The sequence below is a fragment of the Lissotriton vulgaris genome, chromosome 2_1, assembly GCF_964263255.1.
Source record: "Lissotriton vulgaris chromosome 2_1, aLisVul1.2, whole genome shotgun sequence".
Lineage (NCBI taxonomy): Eukaryota > Metazoa > Chordata > Amphibia > Caudata > Salamandridae > Lissotriton > Lissotriton vulgaris.
In genome coordinates this window covers 874139168-874164173 of record NC_141687.1, presented here as the reverse complement: position 1 = coordinate 874164173, position 25006 = coordinate 874139168, and the positions used below count along the sequence as shown (strand labels likewise).

The following is a 25006-nucleotide window of genomic DNA, read 5'->3' as shown; positions in this document are numbered from 1 at the left end:
TGGCAGAGATGGAGATAGTAAAGTAAGAGATGGCCATGCAAAAGATAATGCTGCAGCTGCAACAGGCACCGGGGAGGAGGGCGGGCGATATGAATGTCAGCAGCCCTACATGCCAAGAACAGATGCATACTGGTAAGTAGCATATTCCGTTCGAGGCATGTGGGCTGCTGAATTCCTATCTGTGCATAGACTGTATAGTAATATCTCCTCTAGCGGTGGTTACCTGTGCCAGCTGCAGCAGTTTGAAAGAGAGTTTTGAGGACAGCCTGGCCTACAGCAGCTTGCTACTTTGCTTGTACGTCTACACAGTAGTGTTTTGTGAAAGTGTTTATAGTAAACCATGTGGCTGCTCTACATATGTCTTCAAGAGGAATATTCCCTAGGAAAGCCAAGGATGCCCCACTTTCACGCGAGTGTGCTCTTGGGGGGACAGTTAACATGCGTTTAGCTTTTTGATAACATATTTGAATGCATTTAACTATCCATCTGGCTATTCCTGACTTTGATATGGAATTTCCTTTATGTTGTGGTGAAAAAGCAACAAATTATTGTTTTGTTTTTCTGAATGATTTAGTTCTGTCCACATAATAAAGCAGAGCTCTCTTTACGTCTAGTGTGTGTATGGCTCTTTCAGTCACAGACTGTGGATTTTGGAAGAACATTGGTAGTTCTATTGATTGATTAATATGGAAAGTGGATATGACCTTTGGCATGAACTTAGGGTTTGTTCTAAGTACTACCCTGTTAGCATGTATCTGCATGAAGGGTTCTTGAATTGTTAGTGCTTGTAGTTCGCTAACTCGCCTGAGTGAAGTAATGGCAATCAAGAATCCCACCTTCCATGTTAAGAATTGCAATTTGCATGAGTGTAGAGGTTCGAAAGGAGGTCCCATGAGTCTGGTGAGTACTACATTTAGGTTCCAGAACGGTGAAGGTGGGTGTTTGAGGAATCACCCTTTTGAGGCCCTCCATAAAAGCCTTGATTGCTGGTACCCGAAACAGTGAAAGGTGTTGCCTGTTTTGGAGATAGGCTGCAATAGCAGCGAGGTGTAGTCTTATAGAAGAGTATGCCAAGTTGCTTCTTTGAAGATGCAGTAGGAAACATATAATGTTCTGTGTGGAAGCATCTAATGGGTTGATTTGATTATTGTTGCAGTAAATAACAAACCTTTTCCATTTAGCTGGATAGCATGCTCTAGTAGTTGGTCTCCTTGCCTCCTCAATAATCTTGCAGTCTGGAGGCAAGTTAAGGTATCCAAATTCTAAGACTTCAGGAGCCAGATCGCTAGGTTCATCTGATTGGGATCTGGGTGTCGGATTTCTCCATGGTTCTGAGCTAGAAGATGGGGTGCGAGGCGTAGCCTTTGATGAGGAACTACTGAAAGCTCCAGGAATGTTATGTACCATGGCTGTCTCGCCCATGTGGGAGCAACTAGGATCATTGTGAGTGACTGTTGCCATAGTTTGCGTGCCACCAGCGGAATCAGTGGTGCTGGGGGAAAAGCGTACGCAAATCTGCCTGACCAGTTCATCCATATCGCATTGCCCTGTGGCGGCAAAGTACTTGCATTTTGAGTTTTCTTTTGTGGCAAGCAGGTCTATCTCTGGGTGACCCCACTTTTAGCAGATCCGCTATTTGATTGTCTTTTCCTTGGAGGTGTTCTGCCAGGAGAAAGATGTTTTTTTGGAATTGCCCACTTCCATATGCTCTGTGCCAAGTGGAACAGCTTTGGAGAGTGTGTTCCTCCCGGTTTCTGGATATAATACATGGCAGTCATTTTGTCCGTCCGGATCAACACAGTCTTGTTGTACAAGTATTTTTGGAATGCTTTCAGGGCTAGGAATATTACTAGCAACTCTAGTTTGTTGATATGCAGTTTCTTTTGTTTGATTGTCCAGAGCCCCTGTACTGTGTATTGAAGTAGGTGGGCTCCCCAACCTGTCAGTGATGCGTCTGCTGTTAGTACTAGTTGTGGAACTGGCTCTTGGAACAGTCGCCCCTTGGAAAGGTTTAGTGGGTTCCACCACTGCAGAGAGTTATAAGTGCGACTGTCTACCAACACTAGGTCTTTTAGTAGTCCTTGAGCTTGGTTCTACTGAGTTGCAAGGCACTCTTGCAGTGGACGCAATTGAAGTCGGGCATGGGGGACAATGAATATGCAAGAGGCCATCATGCCTATGAGCTGCATGAAGACTCGAGCTGGCAAAGAGTGTTGTGGCAGAAATTTGCGAATGAGCATCTGCATGCTGGCTATCCTCGCCGAGTTTGGATATGCCTTTGCCACTGAGGTATCTATAGTAGCTCCCAGATATTGTTGGGTGTGGGATGGTTGTAGTTGGGATTTTGGGTATTTTATTGAAAAACCTAAGCTGTGTAGCAGCTGAAGTGTCTGAGACGTATCTCTTAGACACAAATTGTACGATTTTGCTTGTATTAGCCAATCGTCTAGGTATGGAAACACGTGGATGTGTTGTGTCCTGAGATGTGCAGCTACTGTCGCTGATCATTTTGTAAACACTCTTGGAGTCGTGGTTACCCCGAAGGGGAGAACCTTGAATTGGTAGTGTTGACCTATTGTGAACCAGAGATATTTTCTATGAGCTGGATGGATGGGTATGTGAAAATACGCATCCTTGAGGTCCAATGTTGCTAGGAAGTCTCCTTGCTGGAGCAACAGGAGCACTTGTTGTAGTGTGATCATGTGGAAGTGCTCCGACAGTATGTATTGATTTAGGGGTCTGAGGTCCAATATTGGTCTGAGGGAACTGTCCTTTTTGGGAATAAGTAAGTATAGTGAGTATACTCCTGTCCCTTGGTGTTGGAAAGGTACTGGCTCTATGGCCCACTTTTCCAGCATGCATTTCACCTCTAGTTGTAGCAGGGTGATGTGTTCTTTGGACATTTGACGGTGTCTGGGAGGTATGTTGGGTGGAGTAGAAGTGAGTTCTAGGCAATAACCATACTGGATAATTTGTCTCACCCACCTGTCTGTGGTAATTGCGTTCCAGACTGGTAGGAATGGTTGGATTCTGCCTCCGACCGGTATTAAATGGTCTGGAGGTAGTGTGATGAAGTCACTGTTTTGCGGCAGTGGAGGCTCTGGTGTTATTGCATCCACGTCCTCTTCCCTTATTATTGTTGCCCCTACAACCTCCTCTGTTGCAGTTCTTGTTAAAGGAACCTTGGGTGTTGCTTTTGTATGTCGACGAGGTTTGTGAAGTATTGCCCCGTATAGCTCCTCTGTATGAGGAGCGTCGAAAGGAACCTCTGTGTTGTTGAAACTGTAATGCGCCCATTGACTTTGCAGTTTTTGTGTCTTTTTTCATTTTTTTGTCTAAAATGGTGTCGACTGTGGGGCCGAAAAGGAAGTCTTGATTGATTGGTTGGTTAAGAATGGTGGATTGCACCTCGTTCTTAAAGCCAGAAATATGCAGGTCTTCGTAGTAAGATGCTAGTGTTAATGGACCTGGCTGCAGGGTCAGCTGCGTCAAGCGCACATTTAATGGAGGCATTTGTAATAAATTTCCACTCCTGTATGAGGTCATTAGCTTGGGCTTTGAAAGGCTCAGGCGGGTGTTGCATTAAACTTTCAAGCTGGTCATAGTGTGCTCTGTGGTAACAAGCTAGCAGAGCTTGTGTATTTGTTATTCTCCATGAATTGGAGGCCTGGGATGCTACCTTTTACCCAAGGCCTCTAGTATTTTGGACTCTTTATCAGAAGGTGGAGCTTCTCCTGTTGTCTGAGTTGGCCCTTTTGCGTGCATTAGCCACTACTAGTGAGTCTAATGGTAAATGACCTCTGATATAAGTAGGGTCTGTAGGGGCTGCTCTATATTTCTTTTCAATCCTGGGATTGATTACGCGTGCCCTGGCTGTATCTTTAAAGGTATCTGGTGCATGTTTTAATACCCCTTTTAACATAGGAAGTGTTCTTACATTTTTTTCTGAAGTAGGAAATGTATCAAATAAAAAATCTTGGTCTATAGGGTCATTGTGCATGTCTACGTTGTTGTACTGCGCTGCCCTATCTATTAGCTGGTTGAAGACAATGGTGTCGTCAGTAGGTGACGGCTTTGTTGGGTATGAGGAGGTGTCGGGGATGGGGTGCGTGTCATATGGATCAGTAGGTTCACCCATGGTTCATCTTGAGGGTTAAGATCCTCTGGATAGTCATAATCATGTTGAGGATCTTCCCCTGTGTCACCCTCATTGTCCCCAGAGTGCTAAGGAGAGTAAGGAGCAAAAGGCGTAGTAGGCATAGTAGGATAGAAAGGAACGAAGGGTCTGGAGGGAGAAGTCCCAAAGTCCTACTTTTTCTTTAGAGGAATAGGGGAATGAGAGTCCGTGTCCAATGGCTTTTTTTTCCTGTGTAGGATTGTGACTTTACCAGTCTCAAGGTTTATATAAATTTTTGCCTGATCATCTGATGGATCTGGATGGAAGAGTTCTTCTTCCACTGTCCGTGGCTGTCTCTTTGACTTCTTTGGCTTAGTTGGATTGACTATTGCCTTCGGGTCGAGAACCTTTTTTGGTTCGACGACTTTCGGTGCCTTATTACTCTCTCAGCTCGGCCTTTTTATTTGGGTCGACGAGTGATTGCGGATCGACCGGATCTTTAGGTTCGACATGCTTTTTGTGCTCGACAGGTTTTTTAGGTTGACTGTCTTTTGTCGAGTCGATGACGTTTTTTCGGATCGAATGGTGTTTTAGGAGCACTTGGTTTTGGTTCGATGCCTTTCTTTGGTTCGATAACCTTCTCTGGCTGGACCACAGGCTTCGGCACGACGCCCTTCGTATCGACGACCTTCTTCGGTTCGACGTTTCTCAGCGCTGCGGCCTTCTTTGGGTCGACTGCCTTCTTCGGTTCGGCCTTCTTTGATTCGGCGCTTCTTGGATCGACAGCTTTCTTTGGTTTGGCACCCTTTGGCTCGACGGCCTTCTTCGGGTCGACGCCCTAGGCTGCACGGCCTTTTTCGGTTCGACGCCCTTCGGGTCGACGACCTTCTTAGGTTCTTGAACCTTCTTTGGGTTAACTTTACTTGGACCTGGGGTCTCTGAAGGCTTAATTTTTGTTTTCAGAGCCGAGCCGGACGGCGGGGCTGCCGAATGATGTTTTGGATCTTGGCTAAGGCCTTTAGGCGAAGCCTCAACCGGAGCCTTCGGTAACGGGGTAATTGGTGTCGGGGGCAGTGTACTCACGATTTGCCCCGGTGGGATTTCGGCATCGGAGTCCGAGTAGTCCTCGACAGTGACGATCTCTAGATCTGAATCTTGCGCTTCTGGAAGATCTTGTTCATCCTCGAAGATGTTGTCTGGTTCCGGTGCCTGTCGCTGCATCTCTTGCCTAGCGGCCCGTCGTCTCCGGACAGTTTTCTTCGAACGGAATTGGGCACAGGCTGGGCAGGTTTCTTCCTTGTGGTCTGGTGATAGGCACTTGTTGCATACTGTGTGTTTGTCAGTATGCGGGAACTTGGAGTGGCATTTTGGGGACCTTTTGAACGGGCTCCTTTCCATCGGCAGCAGGCCCACGTAGTGTCGAAAAGGCCCAACGGCCCGCGTTGACGACCGAGTCGAGATGGAAAGCTTGATCGAGTCAAGAAGTACCGAGCAAGAACAATACAGTCGAAGACAAAGGCCTTTTGGCTTCCAGAAAAGTTTATTTTCGATTCCGAAATTGGAGTATAGGAATAACATCCGAACCCAATAGCGGAAAAAAACAATCTGAGGATGGAGACGATGCCCATGCGCACTGTAGTCCAGGGGAGGAGTCACCTATCTTGTGATACTTCGAAGACTCTTCCAGGACAACAAAGTACAATCATCCGGACCCAACACTAGGCGGCGATCCATGAACAGATATTAATTCAGCAGCCCACATGCCTTGAACAATCTCTTACAGAGAAAGAAATTGTGTACAACTTACGAACTGCAGTCCCTGGTATCGAGCAATGGGAAAGTCCTTGACAATGTAGGTGGGGGCGTATGCACAGGGCACCAGCACGTTGTCCACTCGTGACTTCTCAATCAGGGGAGCTGCAAAAACAATGGATAGCAGGTCAGGAAACTTAAAAAAAAATAATAATAATAATAAAATTAGCAAAAAAATTTGCAGTTTACAGTCATGCCGAATAAGCTGAAAGGGATACAGCTGACTAGCTGCACAGGACCTGGCATATTTGTTCAACGAGCTGAGTTCTGGAATAGTAGGAGTGTATTCCCTCCAACTTGAGGATTGATATGACTGGGCATGAACAATATACACTCACCCATGTAAAATAGCACAATGGGCATATGAGATGTCTGTTTAAAATGGACAAGTGTCATGTTTTAATTGTCAGTCTTTATTTTACATATGTTTTAAAGAACAGCGTGGTCTTATTCTTTACACCATGTTCTTTTACCAACCTGGACTTCGTCTGGACACTGCATGGGCCTAGTTCACTCAGGGGCGTGGGTTCCACAGTCTGGAGAAGGGGTGAGTAACACAATGAAGCACAAATCACAATCTCAGTGACTGGCAACCATTGTCAGTCTCCAAAACATACACTATCTAGTTTCTTCAGGGTGTGGGATTAAGCAATACGTAATTCACTAGTTAATGTGTGCGGGTTCATGGTAGACTCTTTTTCCTAACTTTTGTCTTTTTTAATGGCTACCCTACTTACACATTTAAAATAATACTTTAAATCTGTGGTCTCTGTACATGTTTTAATGAACTTTTAAAAAATATAAACGTATTTTAGTGAACTTTACAAAAATGTAAAAAGGAACAATAAAATAAATGAAGTGGGTAGGCAGGTAGCACATTTTTATTGAGCCTGTCAGGTTGATCTTCTATGATGGAGAGCACTGCTTTGGTAGTTGAGAGGCAGTTTAATACAGTGTGCAGTCAGTTCCTTTAAACTGACCACATAATCCGCTCTCCTTGTTTTTAGGTCTCGCCTACGCAGCGCGCACGCGCTACCTAGGAAAAAGACCTTCAGCAATCGGCACAGCTTTGCGGTCAAGAACGTGCACGTGTTGCATTGCTTCCAATGGCAGCGCGTGCACGTTTGTCGATTCCCTTGCGGGAGCAAGCTTTTTCCCCATGTGTTATCAATTATCGCTCCTGGTGCCACTCGCTACCGCAAGGGAAACGCTTTCACTTTTGCCAATGCTTTTACTTTTGCTGCGTGCTTTTTTGTAATGCTACGGCTTTAAGCTGCGGGAGCAAGCTTTTTCCCCATGTGTTATCAATTATCGCTCCTGGTGCCACTCGCTACCGCAAGGGAAACGCTTTCACTTTGCCAATGCTTTTACTTTTGCTGCGTGCTTTTTTGTAATGCTACGGCTTTAAGCTGAGTTTGTCTCACAGTTTTAAATTTTAGGCGTCTTTTTACACTGTTGGGCCAAATTCTTTCATTAGCGATGAAGGCTGCCATGAATTGGTAATGAGGCCCCGCTTTGCACATTAATTTTGGCCTTCTGTAAGAGAACCCGAAGCTTTTTTTTTTCTTTGTTTGTGATTCGAAATCCTATTTGAATGCTGCATCGGCTAGTTGTGTAGGCATGTCAAAATGACTCTTTGCAGCGCTCTGGGAGCAATTTGCGTTCCCTGGATTTTAACTGGTTGCAAAGAACTTTTGAGGCGCTCTTTTGCCACCGTCCAAAGCGTCGCTGCGAGTCCGGAGTTTATGTGAAAGGAATGGGTGGCTGCTCAGACCGAGCTCTGTGAGAAGCACACTCGTACTTGCCCTGTTCCGCAGAAATACAATGTTCCTTCGACCTCCCACTCAAAATGCTCCGAGGTGCGTGTAAGTATGTACAAAAAAATCTGCTTCCAAAAGTTTGTTTCAGATTCCAGAGGTTCTTTGTTTAGTTTTTGAATGCAAGAGTATCAGACTTGTGCTGTCACCTGCTTTGCAAGTAATGGAATGAAAATATATACACAGTTGTGTGTTACTTGGATGAGCGTACCTTTTAAAAAAAGTTTTGTACAGCTTTCAAGAAGGATTCACAAGTTGTTTTTTTTGCATAAAAACAACATGTTATTTGACTCTACCTAGATGTGAAGTACTTAACCTCTGTCTGCATAATACGTGACGTTCCCTTATTATGCATGATCTGCCACTGTGTTTTCTTTTTGTTTCGTCTGTGTCATCGTTGGCTTCGTTTTTCTTCAGGGGGGACTTTCAGTACACAGAGCTGACACGTTAGCATATGTAATTGTACTTTAGTTTAGGTAAAAATAATATAAAATAATTTACAAAATATAGAAAAATGGTCTCGTCACATATATGCTCTTTCGAACAAACAAGCCGAAGTACATAATTTAGGCCTGTTGTGTGTTCGAAGGAGCATAGTTAAAAGGCAATGTCTGGTTGCAGCACGCAAACTTGAAAGCAAAGTGTGTGAGGAACAAGCGCAGCATTGAAGGGCGCACTGTAAAAAAGCTGCCTTTCATTGGCCATTGTTAAACACTAGGAACATATCAACTGCGGTTTTGCGGTTGTTTCTGGTGATTGTGTGAGCATGGCTGTGTAAAGCGGCGAGAGCGCTGCATACCGTCATACTTACTCATAAAGCATTCTGGCCAACTTGAAGTGAAGTTTGCAGTTGTAAAGGGTAGATTATGGTTTATGTGGCTTCACGTTCTACTCTGTAAGTTTCCTTCAGAAGCTTCCTTTATTAACCATGCGTAGTACATGCTCAATGTGTGCTAAAGCATTAAATAAATGTCTGGCGTTGATTTACATTTAAACTGTATTTGTCTTTGGTTAGCAGTTGTGAGTAATGATGTCATATTAAGCAGCTTGGGTGAAGCACGCTCTCCCTCCCTCGCCCCTCCCCCTTTCTATAGCCACAAATGCTCGAGCTAGGCCTTTGTTTTTTTGCCTGGCTTTTTTGTATAGCAGTTGTGAAAAGTTGAGCTATATTGTGAATCAGAATTTTCATTCCTTCCTCCCAACGGGACTTTCATTTATCTGACTCACAGTAAAAAAATATATATATAATATATAATATATATATATATATATATATATATATATATATATATATATATATATATATATATATATATATATATATATATATATATTACCTACTGGCGGTCGCCAGTAGGTAGTTATAGTTAGGATTTTTTTCAATGTTAAATCTGAAAATTCTATTTGGAATAACTTTGGCGCCGGTTGACGAATCTGCCTGAAAATTTCCTCAAAATGGCCTCGCGGCGTTCCGGTCCTTCCCTGAAAGTTTGGGGGGGATTCGTCAAGCGGGGGCCGAGATAAAAGGGGGGTCCCAAAACGCGTTTTCCCCATGTTAATTTCCATAGGGCGGTCGATTTCACTTTTAGCCCGAACGGCTGAATGGATTTCCACCAAACTTGGCAAAATTGTAGGGACTGGTAGCCCGATGTGCCTTTGCTATGTCTCAAGATATGTGCTCCAGTGGATTTTGAGTAATTAAGGTTCAAAAAAATATATATATCTATAGCCGCGCTCCGGTACGCGCACCGGTACGCGCACTGGGCGCTTACCGCGACTTGCGCGCAGAAAGCTGATTGGCTCTGGGGTGTCTGTAAACATTCTAAACAGTCCGGAGCGGCCGCCATCTTGTGTCTCGGTAGGATCGAGACACGAGAGGTGGCCAAAACAAAGAGGGAAATGACCATAAGGGGGCAGAGTAGACCCCCCTTGACCCCCTAGGTTTGATGTGGGGGCCATAAAAGGGCCCCGCGGAGCAAAAAAAAAATAAAAATAAATTTTGATTTTCGCGGGGTGAGCGCCCGGTACGCGCACCGGTACGCGCACCGGTAAGCGTACCGGGGAGCGTACCATGGGGAAAAAGAATGACAGTTTTAAAAGTAGCTGTTTAAAAAAAAAAATGTTTTGTTGTTTTTTTTTTATACATACACATACATATATATATAAATGCATATGCATATATATATATGCATATATGTGTATATGTGTGCGTGTAGAGAGAGGTAGAGAGGTAGAGGTGTAGAGAGGTAGAGAGGTAGCGGTAGAGATTAGTAGAGAGAGAAGAAGAGAGAGGTAGAGAGGTAGAGAGTAGAGAGTGAGTAATAGAGAGTAGAGAGTGAGTAGTAGAGTAGTAGAGAGCAGTAGAGAGAGTGAGTAGTAGAAAGTAGTAGAGTGAATAGTAGAGGGAGTAGTAGAGAGTAGTAGAGAGTGAGTAGTAGAGAGTGAGTAGTAGACAGTAGTAGAGAGTAAGTAGTAGAGTGAGTAGTAGAGAGCAGTAGAAAGTGAGTAGTAGAGAGTAGTAAAGAGTGAGTAGTAGAGAGTGAGTAGTAGAGAGTGAGTAGTAGAGAGTAGTAGAGAATGAGTAGCAGAGAGAATAGTAGTGAGTAGTAGAGAGTGAGTAGTAGAGAGTGAGTAGTAGAGTGAGTAGTAGAGACTAGTAGAGAGAGAGTAGTAGAGAGTGAGTAGTAGACAGTAGTAGAGAGTGAGAAGTAGAGAGTGAGTAGTAGAGAGTAGTAGTGAGTAGTAAAGAGTGAGTAGTAGAGAGAGAGTAGTAGAGAGTGAGTAGTAGAGAGTAGTAGATAGTGAGTAGTAGGGAATAGTGAGTAGCGAGTAGTAGGGAGTGAGTAGTAGAGAGAGAGTAGTAGAGAGTAGTAGAGTAGTAGAGAATGAGTAGTAGACAGTGAGTATTTGAGAGTAGTGGAGTAGGAGAGAGTAAGTAGTAGAGAGTAGTGGAGAATATTCCAAAGTTTGGCACAGCACCACTTTCACAATGAGTCCAATCAAATCATATCACTTAGAGTCCTTATTGAAGCGCTGAATCTTGGTGTATATTCAAATGCTTTTATTTTCCTTAAGTTTATGTACCACAGCCAGCCGAAAGGTTTCGTTCTGTACAACAGAACTTCTTCAGGGCGTTCTTATTTCCTTCAAGTTATGTCGGTATCCAGTTGTCATATAACTAGATATTTCTTCCAAATGTTAGACGAGACATAAGTATATTCTTATTCAAAGTGACTAGGTATCAATTTTACCCACACAATTCGGGCAGACTTGAGTAATTTATAGCATCCTCAAAGTCAGTCTTTCAAAAATTCCAAAGTATAGGACATGATAATCCAAATCCAAATGTTTCTCAAGAAAAGTAATTTACAATCGTTCGGAATATCGGTGTTTGGGCAGATATGATCCAGGGACCCCCAGTATGCAAGGGGAATTAGTCCCCCCTCTACAAACGTGCCAGTGGCCTGCATTGCAGAGAGGTGTAACAAGGGTGTGGCCTCATTACACTTCTCTGCAATGCAGCTCCCTCGCGCATACTGGAGGCTCCTGGTGGACCAGTTGACCCCAGGGACCCCCAGTATGCAAGGGGAATTAGTTCCCCCTCTGCAAACGCGGCAGTGGACTGCGTTGCAGAGAGGTGTAACAAGGGGCATAGTCTCATTACACCTCTGCAATGCAGCCCCTGGCGCATACTGGAGGTTCCAGGTGGGCTAATTGGCCCCCAGGGGCCCCCAGTATGCAAGGGGAATTAGTTCCCCCTCTTCAAACATGCACGGGGGCTGCGTTGCAGAGAGGTGTAAAAAGGGTTGTGGCTTCATTACACCTCTCTGCAATGCAGTCCCCTGGCGCATACTGGAGATTCCTGGTGGGCTTTCAGGTCTTATATAGTTAGGAATTAGCATTAAAAAAACCTTTGAAATTCACTGAAAAAACCATAGGTTTCACACCAGTTATAGTTAGGAATTAGCATTTAAAAAACCTTTGAAATTCACTGAAAAAACCATAGGTTTCACACCAGTTATAGTTAGGAATTAGCATTTAAAAAACCTATTAAATTCACTGACAAAACCATAGATTTCACACCATTTATAGTTAGCTGGAAATTTTACTGACATAAAACCATTGAAATTCCCACGTTATAGTTAGTTGGACTCACTATAACTTGCGCGCCTGTAATGCACTGCTGATGACGTCACATATTACATCACTCATGACATGGTCAGTGACATCACTCATGACATCACTGATGACACCATCCTTGTGACAGAGTGACAGACCTAATTTCAGTGTAATGTAACGCTTGAAACACATATTCAAAAATAGAAACAAACATTTTCAAAAAAATGGAGATACCCAAACCAGTAACAACAACCAATTCAGTAATTCCACCATCTATATACACATCCACTCATTCACCAACAGTTCTATATAGTCACTTATATATATACTCACTCATCATATGTAGTGATACACCTATACATCCTGTTACACATCAGCAGTCATCCAAAAGTTACTCACACACATACTCCCACATGCAAATAAACTATTGAACATCCATTTATTTGCATATACATTTATACACACACTACCACCTTACTTCTAAGGAAACTTACCCATACTTACTCTCTTAAACAATCACTTATAGAAACACATACTTATTTAAACAGGAACTCCTACAATCTCTCACTATATATACTATACTCACTTATATACATCAATACTCACATATACTAGATTAAAACATATGTCGTTACTAATGAAGACACTAGTGAGACAGTCATTCACTCACTAACACACACATATACACACTCATCCACCCATACAGTCCTGCACATATGCTGTCTTCAAAACACATACAAACAGTGAGTCAGTCACCAACCCCTGCAGCCACTTATACACAAAGAGAAACACTGATACAAACATTTAAATATTTAAACAATACTCGCTAATATATGTATTCACTAAGATACACGTAATAAGCCAGTTACCCAACCAATTTTTTTTTAAAAAAAACATCCATTTACACACTTATTTAAACATTTATTCTTCCATCGACCTTTACAAATACATATATAAAACAAATTTATTTTTCAGAAAGACACACATTCACTGGATGGTGTCATCAGTGATTTCATGAGTGATGTCACTGACCATGTCATGAGTGATGTAATATGTGACGTCATCAGCAGTGCATTACAGGCGCGCAAGTTATAGTGAGTCCAACTAACTATAACGTGGGAATTTCAATGGTTTTATGTCAGTAAAATTTCCAGCTAACTATAAATGGTGTGAAATCTATGGTTTTGTCAGTGAATTTAATAGGTTTTTTAAATGCTAATTCCTAACTATAACTGGTGTGAAACCTATGGTTTTTTCAGTGAATATATATATATATATATATATATATATATATATATATATATATATATATACACACACAACTTGTAAATGCTAATCCCATTGAGAGGACAGAACGAGAATAAGAAAGCCATTGATCAAACATTGATAATTATTATAAAGTCTAATTTTCAACCATTACTTTCAATTTTTTTTAGGACACTGTCAAACCTTTCATGCATCGTTTTTCTCTAGAAATAAAGTTTACTGTTTCAAACAGAAATGTAGCAAGTGTAACAAACTTTCGTGAAACTTTCGAGATGAGTAAAATTTGAAGACAAATAAACAAACAACTGTCGCTCGGTCAGTGTGTACCAGGGTTTCCACTGCATTTTTACACAGAAAAAAGGGGAGAAAGGCACATACCTGCTCGAAAAATATTAATAAAAAACTCATAGCTAGACAACTAAGTTCACTTAATGTTTTTGTAAGGAATTAAAATAAGTCTGATCCTAAATGAAAGTTCAGTATTGCCATTTTGGAGGCATTTCATGAAGGAAAGGAGACTGGGATTTGGGGAATTGGTGGAGGGGGATGGGGGGGGGGGGGTTAATATTTTGCAGGAATTTGTGAGCAACTGCTAGGTTTACTTTGCAAGATATTTAACCTGAATCACTATTTGAGAGAACAGCCTTTCATGGTCCTTATAAAACTATAGCCTTTCAAAGTGTACTGCTTGATAACTGGATAACCACTCACCTACCCCTCTGCTACAGCTCTACTACCCTTTTACACCTCTACTGCCCCTCTACCACACATCTGCTACCCACTTTTACATCTCTACTACCCTGCTTCTATCCCTCTATTACACCTCTACTACCATTCTCCCACCCCTCTACTGCCCATCTTCTACCCCTCTACTCCTTTACCACTCACTGCAACAAAATTACTTCTAAATAAACACTTAAGGTCCCAAAAGCGAGACCTATTGGCTAGGTCATTGCCCGTTTGAAGAGGCAAGCGGGTTGCTTATGAACTCAATGAAGTTTCTTTCACTGGCTCTCTTTAAAAGAGGACCTTTCAGAGTTTTAGAGGTCAAAAAGCCTACTTCATTAAATGTTTAAACGGATATATTTTTTTAACTATATTAACGTGATTTTAGAAAGACAGGTCTTAAAAAGGAGGAGATATGCAGTGTTTATGAACATCAGTGAAGATCCTAAGAAAGAGAAACAACCATGGATAGGGAGAGGCAAAGTTATACTGAATGCTGTTCTACAGAATGTATTCTTTGTTCATATCATTTAGGTTCGTATTGGGTAGTATCCTACTTGAGTATCTTTCACATCTGTCTCAGTTTATGGGTCCACAGTCGTGTGTGGATGCTGTCTGACCAAGGGCACTGGTTTCTGCTAAGTCTCTCTGTCATATGTTCTGTCAGTTGTCATTGGTCCATGCTCAGACAATTTGCCGGTTTGGACATTTTGGTCTGCTCCTGTATCAGCCACTCTCACCCATGGATATTTTCTTGCTCTTTCCTGTTTAAGAAAATCCCTGTTCGGAAATCCACTCTTCAGGTAAGGTCGTTGTGGTTATTCTAGTAACTCTTTGAAACTGTTCAAGCAGTGTCCTAGTGAGTTCTTTTCTGAGAATGCTTTGGATCATGTAATGTTTCAGGCAGTGTTCTGGTTGCATATTACCCGCAGCTATGTTGGGAGCAAAAACTAGGCTACAGTGGCATTATTCAGGAAGCACAGAAGGTATGCGTGTGTGAGTTTATCATCAGCAGACAGAGGCTCTGGACATTAGCTTGTATTTGGTCTGATTAAGTGGAGAGCAAAAAATACCCTTTGCAGATGTACTAAATGAAATTCCCCGGACAGCCCAAGGACTGGATACCAAGAAGCACTGTGCAGAACTACAGAAGTCTCACCAAAATTAGGAAGCAGAAGGCGGAAAGTTATGACAGTGGAGAGCAAGATAAGGAAGCACAGGTGTAGAAAAGAGGGAATTAAGATTTTCAGGAAGAATGAGAGAGAATAGGAAGATCTGCAGGAGAAACAGATGAGCAAGAGCTTCAGGAGTATATTAGGAAAAAGAAGATACCGAAGATAAGAGGAAGGCAAAAGGGCTCCATGGGAGAAGTGAGGAGAGAGAGAGATGCGGATGGAAAAGGTGGTTCTCAGGACAAGTGTGAAGGAGCAGAAACAACTGCAGGGTTAGAGGCAAAGGAGGAAAGTGCAGAAGGGAAAGAAGGTTTCTAAGGAAGGTAGACTAGAAGAAGGATTTGTAGGAAGAGAAGTAATGCCGAAAGAGAATGAGCAAGAGCATCAGCGCAGTGAGAGGAAGGAATGTTAATCCAAGGGGAAAAGTAAAAGAGGAAACAAAGTAGACATGATAATCCGGTCCAGGCAGAAACAATCTACTGCGACTGAATTAGTAAAATCGTGAGCGAGAGAAGTGGGGATAATGGGGCAGCAGTGGATATGCTACTATTAACATTATTGGGGGGTTGCGAGATACTTGGCGTGCTCCTGTGAAAAATATCCAGCTATCTGTTACCGTCAGAAATACTGAGGAAGCTTTACAGTGAGATGTATTTGGGCTCGTGTTACTTTATAAGTAACCAAGAGGTGTTTCTGTCAAATGTACGAGAAGTGTTACTTTAAGAGATATTCGGTGGTGTAACTATCAGGAATATTGGGTTGTATTATTTGGCCAATATCACAGTAGCCTCTTATACCTGTGCAGTCAGAAAATTGGGCACTAATCCCACCACTGCCCTACTGCTCCTGCAAGTTCCACCCAACATCCTTTCAGCTCCAGTCTCAGAATTTAACACTTCACATATCCATACATTAATTCATTCTGTTTTGTGATGTATGTTAATTCTTTCCTACTTACTTAGAAAAAAAGTGTCCCGTTGATCTGGCTTGAGCATATCTATGCCGTGCACCTCTTGTTGGGCCTCCCAACGGTAGCTACCGGAGTGACTTGCAAGTGATTGGGGGATATGCTCTACTTGATCCATTCTCAGCTCAGATTCATCTGGAAGACAGAGTTTCACATGTAATAGTGAAAAAGAGTTAAGTTTGAGCACCTCAGGACTCCGCAAGTTTGCAAACTGATCAATAATCTTTTAACATTGAGAACAGTGTACAGGATAACAACTCAGCCCAAAGCCAGATCTAACCTCTCCAGAAGAACTAAGGCTACAATCACACACATTTCTGCAGCCAACCCTCCCAAGAAACGTCTGGCCTTCTCACAATTATGCAATACTTTGGCCATAAGATTGGAGCCCAAACCATCCCTTGGCCTCCGCGGTGACTCCCAATAAATGTATTCAATTTTTATGGCTTTCCCTGCTCTCAGTTCATGAGGTTCGCATCTCTATTCGTCTTTTCATGCAAGTTAAGCCTCCACTCTGTTATCCACTCATAATGCGTTCCTAAAGTACACCCAAGGTCTTTTTTCCTCGATCTCCTGCCAAGTTGCAACTGCAATTTTGACGATTATGATATTGTATTCAATAGAACCACTCCCAAATATGCAGTCTGCTCGCTAAAACCATGCCTTCCAAGATGTATAAACTGTGCTCATGTTCCACTCTGAAGCCCACTAATAGAGCTCATCTTCAGTTAACTGAAATCAAGTGCTAGTAAGCATGACTTGTGCTGGACAAATGGATGGTCCTCCCAACCCATGGGAAAAATCTCCAATAGTGTGGCAATCATACATTTTTCATTTTTCGATTTTCGAAAATGAAAAACGGTAAAAATGTAACGAGGCCAACCTGTTTAACGGAGCCATCCATCAAACTTTTACAACATTGACATGTACCGATGTGGCAGGGGTTCTTGACGATGTTAAGCAGATGTCTGTGGGGCTGGCAGATAACTCTAGATTCGACAGGCGGAGGTCCCTTGGAATGGTGGGGGCAAAGTCCTCTGCCAGACCGATGGAATATCCTCTGTCCGCAAAACTATAAATCAGCCCCATATCCTTCTGAGATGGGGATAGACATGCAGTCTACTGATCAGCATTCTTTGATAAGGAGGAAGGTAAATGAGGTCTCCGCTGGCACAATAATAAAAATATGAGATGAATGAAGTGCTCACATTGAAATAATGTAGATATACCTGTGTAAAGTGAGATATGAGGGGAATCAATGACCTCAAACTTCAGGCTGGGGAGGAAGATTCGCCACTGAAAGAGAAGAAAAATAAAAATGAAGACAGCCTAGCATATTGTTTGAGAACATTCAGCCAACTAGACGAGTATCACAAAGTAAAGAAAGCAGCGCCTTACAAAAGATACAGTATTGTTCTCCTGGAAACTGCATGAAAGGTGATTCGATATCTGCATGTACCCAAGGATTCATGACTGAAGGAGACCGGATTCTGTTAGCTGTGCATGCCATGGCTCTAAACTTCGGACTGAAGAAAGAAAAACAACTACCTACTTGTAATCGTAGTGCCCCATCATCTGAATCTTTGCTGTATTCAGGAACATAGAATATCACTGCCGCTCGCAGAAATCTGGAATAACTTTTACAGGAGAAACTGCTAATTTGGAAAAAATGTATAACCTATTTCAAATATGCCTATTAATCCGGATGGAATTTTCTTTAATTTAAACGATTAAAAAAATATTCAAATACCCCACAGAAGTAGCCTGCCCCTAGGCAAATCAACCTTTTCTAACCAATTTTTGCTTTTTAAAAAAGAGAGAAATTAATACAATGCTTAGATAGACTAACATAGCTTCCCCACTAAATACAGACTGAAAAACCCCACTGTGCATTTAAGGCTGTAGCCTGGTTTAGGAATCCCTAAAGTCACAGTCCCAAACAGTTGAGCTCTAGTTTGTCTTGAAGTTATGCCCTGTGATATTGTTTCTGCATAAATATTGGTTTTCAATTCACCATTCCCCTGATATTCTGGAGGGGGGTGAGGGGGGGGGGGGTATTCATAAATTCGGCAAAGCATCCTATCATGGAGGACCAGGATTACAAGTAACATTGTTTTCATCATTCCAGGACCTTTTCTGATATTCACGAACTCCGAATGGGTAAATGCCCTCTATAAAGCCAGTATCATTAGATTGGGTAGAATCAACTGATACTATTAACAGCATCCTAGGCAGATAGGTTACACAAATATCTATTTGGGCATCCGAATAGCAACGCTTTCTAAATGTATGCACTGAATTCAAGGTTTCTCCTTTACATATTTCAGCCATTTGTACATTCCTAAGTAGAAATGACATGACTGCTTTGAAGGAGCTTTCACATTACCCTTTAACATTTTGTTTGTCCTTATGTAGCATAAAAGAATGCATGAAATATCGATCTCAAAACAGATTATTTACAAATCTGCTTTCCTAAATTAACAGGGCTATTATTGACAAGGAACTGAATTGGGGGTCTTGAGAGCTTTAGTCTCGTCTTGTCAATTAGTATCTTAAACCTCTTTTAACATTTAGCTCGGGGAAAGATATCCCAGCAGGAGAGGACAGATTAGGAAAAATCACTGGCGAGGACATAGATAAGGTCCTGGAAAGATACAGAGATGGCATTCTCCTCCTCTGGCAGGGTGAAAAGATTCCCTACCACAATTCATTGACTGGCTCAATCCCTTCCAAACTCACCTTAGGCTTTCCTAAGAAACCAGAACAAATGATTTATCTTTTCTTGATCTCACCATAAATACTGAAGACGAGAAAATAGGTACATTGCTGTACTAAAAACCTACCGAAATAAATACCCTCCTTTTGTATTCAAGTTACCACCCTCTTGGCCTACAGGACGGACTTCCTCATAGACAGTTTCTCCGTATTCACAAACTGCAAGTGGGAAAAGGATAATTTTCAAGAAGCAGTGGTTCTGGCAGACAAACTCCCTCACCATGGCTACCCACGACGATTAGTCTCGCGCGCACTTAAACGCAAATGGTTCTGTCCCAGGGACACCCTCCTTACCATGAGACCCAAACGCCAGAATAGGAATTGGGACATACGGCGTATACAAACAACCTTACTGGAACCTCCCCTTTTCTCCTATAAAACAGTAAATAATCTAGCAGACCATCTGCAACATGCTATTACCTGGGACAGTGAGATTAACAATACACAATCTCTCACCACAACCTGGGGCCTCGCTCCAGTTGTAGGACATTACAAGTCCCAAAACAGTGTGGTTTGCCCACTTACACTCAACACCACAGATTTTAAAGTGCATACCCAGACTTTCCCAATGAAACAATTCAGTAGCTGTTACACCACAAATGTTACTTATGTCATCCACTGCCAATGTGACTTATTATATATAGAGCAGACCACCTAGATGATATAGCAGCCCATCATCCAACATAAAAGTTGCATTCGCGCAGAGGGGAAAATGCCCTCCACGCCGAACCTGTTTCCCACTACATTGCCATGAATCATTCAGAGACAAACATACCACTAACACTGCTAGGACAAACTGCCATCATCAAATGATAATAAACTTCCGTCTCCCTAAGCTTCTATATATATGCAAAATATGCATTTCTCAATACACAAGACTATTTTGTTGAGAATGGTAAAAAGGAAATTTGACTAACGCTTTGTGATGGGTCCGTTCCGAGCGAGGCACTTAAAACCCTGTGTAGATCCACATACAACGGGGAAATAAATGTTCCACTCTTAAGCGCATCATACTGGACATTCCAGCTGAAGGCTGGGAATTTACTGGATTAATGCCCCAGTAGATGATTAATTGATCAGGTTGAAGAGGTGCAGCAATACTGCGCCCAACTGAATGCACTACCTATGGGGAGGGACAGGAAAATATAACTTAACCCCTACACAGGTGGCCCTCACCCTATGGGATAGAGCAAAGACCCATACAGGAAGGAAGGCTGGGATTACTCTGGAGACACCCCTATGGGAGGCAAACCAGTTGAAGTAGGTGTTCATGCTACAGGGATACACCCGCTAGGACTTGATTGGCGTTACCAAAGGAGGAAACATAATAGAGGGTGAGTTTATTAAAATATTTCAGTGGCTACAGGATGAACATAAAATCTCACACACAGAATTTGATAAATACACAACTCAAATATGCTTTACATGCAAAGGTCTTTGACTGGGCAGGCTTCACTTGAATGTTGAAAGGCCCACTTGCCAAAGGGGCAGTATCCTCCATAAACAAGATAATAACTAACAACATCCTTGACAACCTTATAGTCCTTTGGGCAGCGGTGGACGAGAGACATAGGAGTATCCAAAGACGTAGATTGGGTAGCCATCCTGGAGCATCTGCAGGATGGCTATCAGAAGAAGGTCCCTTCTTACCCAACTCAAGGTCTTGAACTGAACATATTTGGATAGGGCCAAACTGTATAAAATGGGGAAATAGCAAACACCCACCTGTTTGAAATGCATCAGAGATTCCTTCTGCCATTGAATTTGGGGTTTTCCCAAGATCCAAATCCTGAAGGAACTGAGTGACTTCTTAGAAAGCAAATACCTCCAAATCCCCAATGTGTGCTAATGGGTATGCCTGGGGACATAAACCTCCCACGAACTACACTGCTACCCTATTCATAAGGTCTTGTGGGGGAAAAGTAGGATATTGCGCAATTGTGAGGTTCTCTGTGCTACTGACAAAGAAGAAGTAGCTTGCAGGGATGGTTGTATGCATGGGAACTAAAAGAAGGGTATGTGTAAGCACAGGCTCCCCAAACAAATTGGAGAAAGTCCAGGAGCAATGAACAGAATGTTCTGGACTAGAAACCAAAGGCACAAGCACTCCCATGGGCTATACACCAGATAATGGATAGAGATGGACGCCAGTATGCCCACACGAAGCCTGGGAGTGCTAGTAAAATATCCATGCACCACTTATAAGCTCAGTGTGAGTCTGCTTTTTGCAATATGCTTGTCCACGGCTGTGGCTGGAGGATGGTTTACTGGGAAGGTCAATTTAATGCTCGTACCAGCAACCCCCAGGCTGTAACCACTTGTTTCTTCCTGAGAACCCTTAGGCTGTGACCAGGGTTTGTTCATGGTAACCTTATCTTGGTTCTGTACATGTTTAAGATTTGGGATCATTACTGTGTTACTGGAAAAAAAGTTAAGTAATGTTTTAATTTACCAATTTTCTTTGTGCATATTGACTATATATAGGCTTTCCTGTTTTCAATTTCTATTTTTAGTCAATTCTGGTGGGGTTTCCTCCGTTTTTTTCAATACCTTAAAAAACAGTGGTTATCAGTGGTTACACATTTTTGAGCCATTAGAAACAACAGAAACAGTGTTTTTCCGAAGTTTATGGAATTTTAATTTAATTTTAATTATTGCTTGCTTTCTGCAGTGATAGTGCCTGTGCACAGGGTATATGAGGTCTAAATACATGTTTACTGCACCAGAATGGACTACAAAGTCAATAGCAATCTTCATGAACTCTGAAGATTGTAAAGATGCTTTCAGCATACCGTCTAGCAAGTGACAAGGTTCTCTTACAGGGAAGCACTTCAGCTAAGGTATTGATTTTGACAGACCATCATACAAGTTTTTCACATGGGTAGCTAAATTACTACTTACTTACCCTCAGAAAGGAAAAACAGATCTGTAGGAACCAGGAAAGAATATGGCGAAAAACTTATGATAACATAAGTAAGGCCAAGTACAAAAACGAACTAACCACTTACAAAAAAATGATTCAGGAGGAAAAAAAGAATTATTTTGAGCAGCAAATTGAAAAATCAAAAAATTCAAGTCGACAACTGTTTGAAGTAGTCAAGACTTTGTCAGGGAAAGTGGTAGACCTGAGCCCTCCCCAATCACAGGAATTCTGCAATAATTTAGCAGGTTTCTTTTTCTCAAAAGTCAATGACATTTACTCCGAATTTTCGGTTATTTCATCTAATACTAACATACAACCTAAACAATTAAGAAATATCCCGGACTGCTCATTTACTAAATTCAGGGACGTGACGAATGAAGAGATAAAAGATCTCATGAGACAGGTAAAAACTGGATCATCTCTAGATCCTTGCCCCCCTAAAATTCTTATTCCAGTAAATGACTTGGTTAGTGAAGTCATCACTCCAATCTGCAACGCCATGTTCCAATCCGGGATTTTCCCGGACAAGTTAAAAAACACACTACTGAAACCCCTCCTCAAAAAGAGTGGTCTAGATAAAACAATGCTCAAAAACTATAGACCTATCGCCAGCTTGCCTTTCCTAGCCAAAATAGTGGAGAAAGTTATGAATAGCCAACTATCCGAGTATATCGAACATAACAACCTCCTGGACGAGTCCCAGTTCGGATTTCGCAAACTACATGGAACTGAGACCGCTCTTATAAAGGCTGCCGAAGACATTAGAACCATCAGGGACCAAGGAGGAACAGCGATACTGGTCCTGCTGGATCTTTCGGCGGCCTTCGACACGGTCAATCATGCTATCCTGATTGACCGTGTCGAAGAAATGGGCATTCGCTCAATGGCCAAAGAGCTTCTGGCTTCTTTTCTGTCGAACAGAACGCAAGCAGTGACCTTGGGCGAATTTCAATCTACCGAGCTCGCCCTCCCATGTGGCGTTCCGCAAGGCTCATCCCTAAGTCAGACACTTTTTAACATCTATGTGTCGGACTTAGCTAGGGTAATCAAGAACTACCGGATGAGCCTTACCTCATACGCCGACGACACCCAATTGGTGATCGCAATTAAGAATGATGGTGAGGAAGTAGCTGCCAGCTTCCAGGAAGGTATGGTGGCCATCAAGGAATGGATGGCTGAGAATTGCTTACGTCTCAATTCAGATAAAACGGAGGTAATGATCTTTGGAAAACTATCGCCACAATGGTCCAACACATGGTGGCCGACTCCTCTTGGAGCCCCCCCAGAACCTGTGCATAAGGTCAGGAATCTGGGAATCATTTTCGACGACAATCTCAATTTCGCCAGCCATGCCAATCAGGTAGCGTCATCTGCCTTTTACAAGCTCAAGATCATCAGAAAAATCCTGCCCTATCTGCCTGAGAGTACAAGGAAAACAGTGGTGAGCTCCTTAGTACTCTCATCACTTGATTATTGCAACGGACTATTTGTAAATGCTCAGGCACGGGTGGTGGCCAAACTGCAGCTTATTCAAAATGCTGCCGCAAGGCTACTATCTGGCATTCCCAGATTTCAGTCCACCAAGCAAGCAATAAGAAACTACCACTGGTTAACGGTGAGAAATCGCATTAGATTCAAGACCTTGTGTCTCACCTTTAAAGCTATCAAGGGTCTTGGCCCAGCGTTTCTCAAACAGAAACTTTGCCACTACCTTCCGAAAAGATCTCTTCGATCTGAACAGAGACTTCGACTGGTAGTGCCACGAACCAGGACGGTTAAATGGGGCGACAGATGCTTCATCAATTCCGCAGCCAAACTCTGGAACATGCTTCCAATGGAAATAAAATCGGCACCCTCGTTACTCCAATTCAGGAAACTGGTAAAAACCTGGTTATTTGACCAATAACCGTTCAGCACAATATTTCCTAAGGCAGACACTTGCTTAATCAGAGATCGTTAGCTAAGTCATAGCGCCAAGACACCCACGGGTATATGCTGCGCTTTATAAATTTTTAAATAAATAAATAAAAAATAAATAAATACAAATACAAACAATATCAGTCCAATATTTATTGGACTTGGTAGGGACTTTTTTCAGCAGCATTCCAAGTAACACTGCGCTCCATTTTTACCAACCGTCTGGTGTCAGGTTTTCACTCACTATCTCAGATGCTTGGTGACCACATTCTTTTCTCATATACCTGTCACTTCATCTAGCACTGAATGTTTAAAGCTTGGGATATTTGGCAGTTCACTTGCAATCTATACTGACTCACTAGAAAAGGGGGCTGATGTATAAAATGATTTCACCCATTCTCTGTCTGTGGATAAATGTGATAGTACATATTAGGAAAAATTCTTATGAAACCAGCCATTTTACCCATCAGTGAAATCAAATATAGCCAAAACATCAAATATGATATTGATATTTTCCGATTCTCTACAGTTTAGAAAATAACTAAATAAGACCAAAAACATGCTTCTAAAAACTGCACCTTTAAACCAAAGACTACAAAACTGAAAAAAAGCAGAAGGAAGAAGAGACAATCCTTAAACAACAAAATTCAAGCAAAATAATGTTAGCCCAGTCTTTCTTGATGCTACCTTGTATAACAAAATTACATTGTTTTGGCCCCTTCAGGAAGAAATAAAAATGTCTCTTTCACTCATCTTTTCCTTTCTTTGAATGGCACTTATTTTGTGGTTGCAAATGTGTTTTTTTCAGTTTTTATATTTTTCTATCATTGATGGATATTTTCCCTCCAGTGGGGTTTTATCAGTTATTATAGGTTTAAACCTAAAACCAGATAGCCTAACTATATGTAGCTGTGGCTCTTATTTTAATGGTGATACCAGTAAATGGGGCCACATCTTTAATCCATATGGGCCACACTATTACTACAAATATTTCTGATCAAAATAGTGCAATGACAATCAGCCTTCCAAAGGGTACTTACGGCACGCAGACTAAGGAATTATTGGAAACACGTGCATTAAGAATGCTTAGAGTTGTCCTTAGTTAATTGTTCAGAATAAGCACTAACCCCTCTTTTGAGATGGTTTGGTGTCAATATTGGCTATTATCTTGAACTTTCTAACTTACATGCCAACCTACGAGATGCAAATCAAAAGGATCAGACCTGGTACCCCACATCTTTAGCATACAGGTACCCTGAAAAGCCAGAACAAGAGCAAAAACAACATATACACATACCAAATTTATGTAGGAGCACGATTCTCAAACACGTTCTTGTGCTTAGTTGTGTCTTACTTCAACCGTAAGTGTGACACTTCTGATTTTGCAAAAGGGAC

At 42.1% G+C, this 25006-nt stretch overlaps 1 protein-coding gene across 1 annotated transcript in view; it reads right to left on the bottom strand.

Annotated features, from left to right (window-relative positions):
• The window catches only part of B4GALNT4 (beta-1,4-N-acetyl-galactosaminyltransferase 4), a 910917-nt gene that overhangs the window by 175284 nt on the left and 710627 nt on the right, over positions 1-25006 (bottom strand). Inside the window, exons 9-11 of the mRNA XM_086956391.1 lie at positions 17226-17292; positions 15988-16131; positions 5925-6034 (exon numbers count right to left, since the gene is read on the bottom strand). Of these exons, the coding sequence (XP_086812517.1) occupies positions 5925-6034; positions 15988-16131; positions 17226-17292 (321 nt within the window). The remainder of the gene's footprint in view (positions 1-5924; positions 6035-15987; positions 16132-17225; positions 17293-25006) is intronic.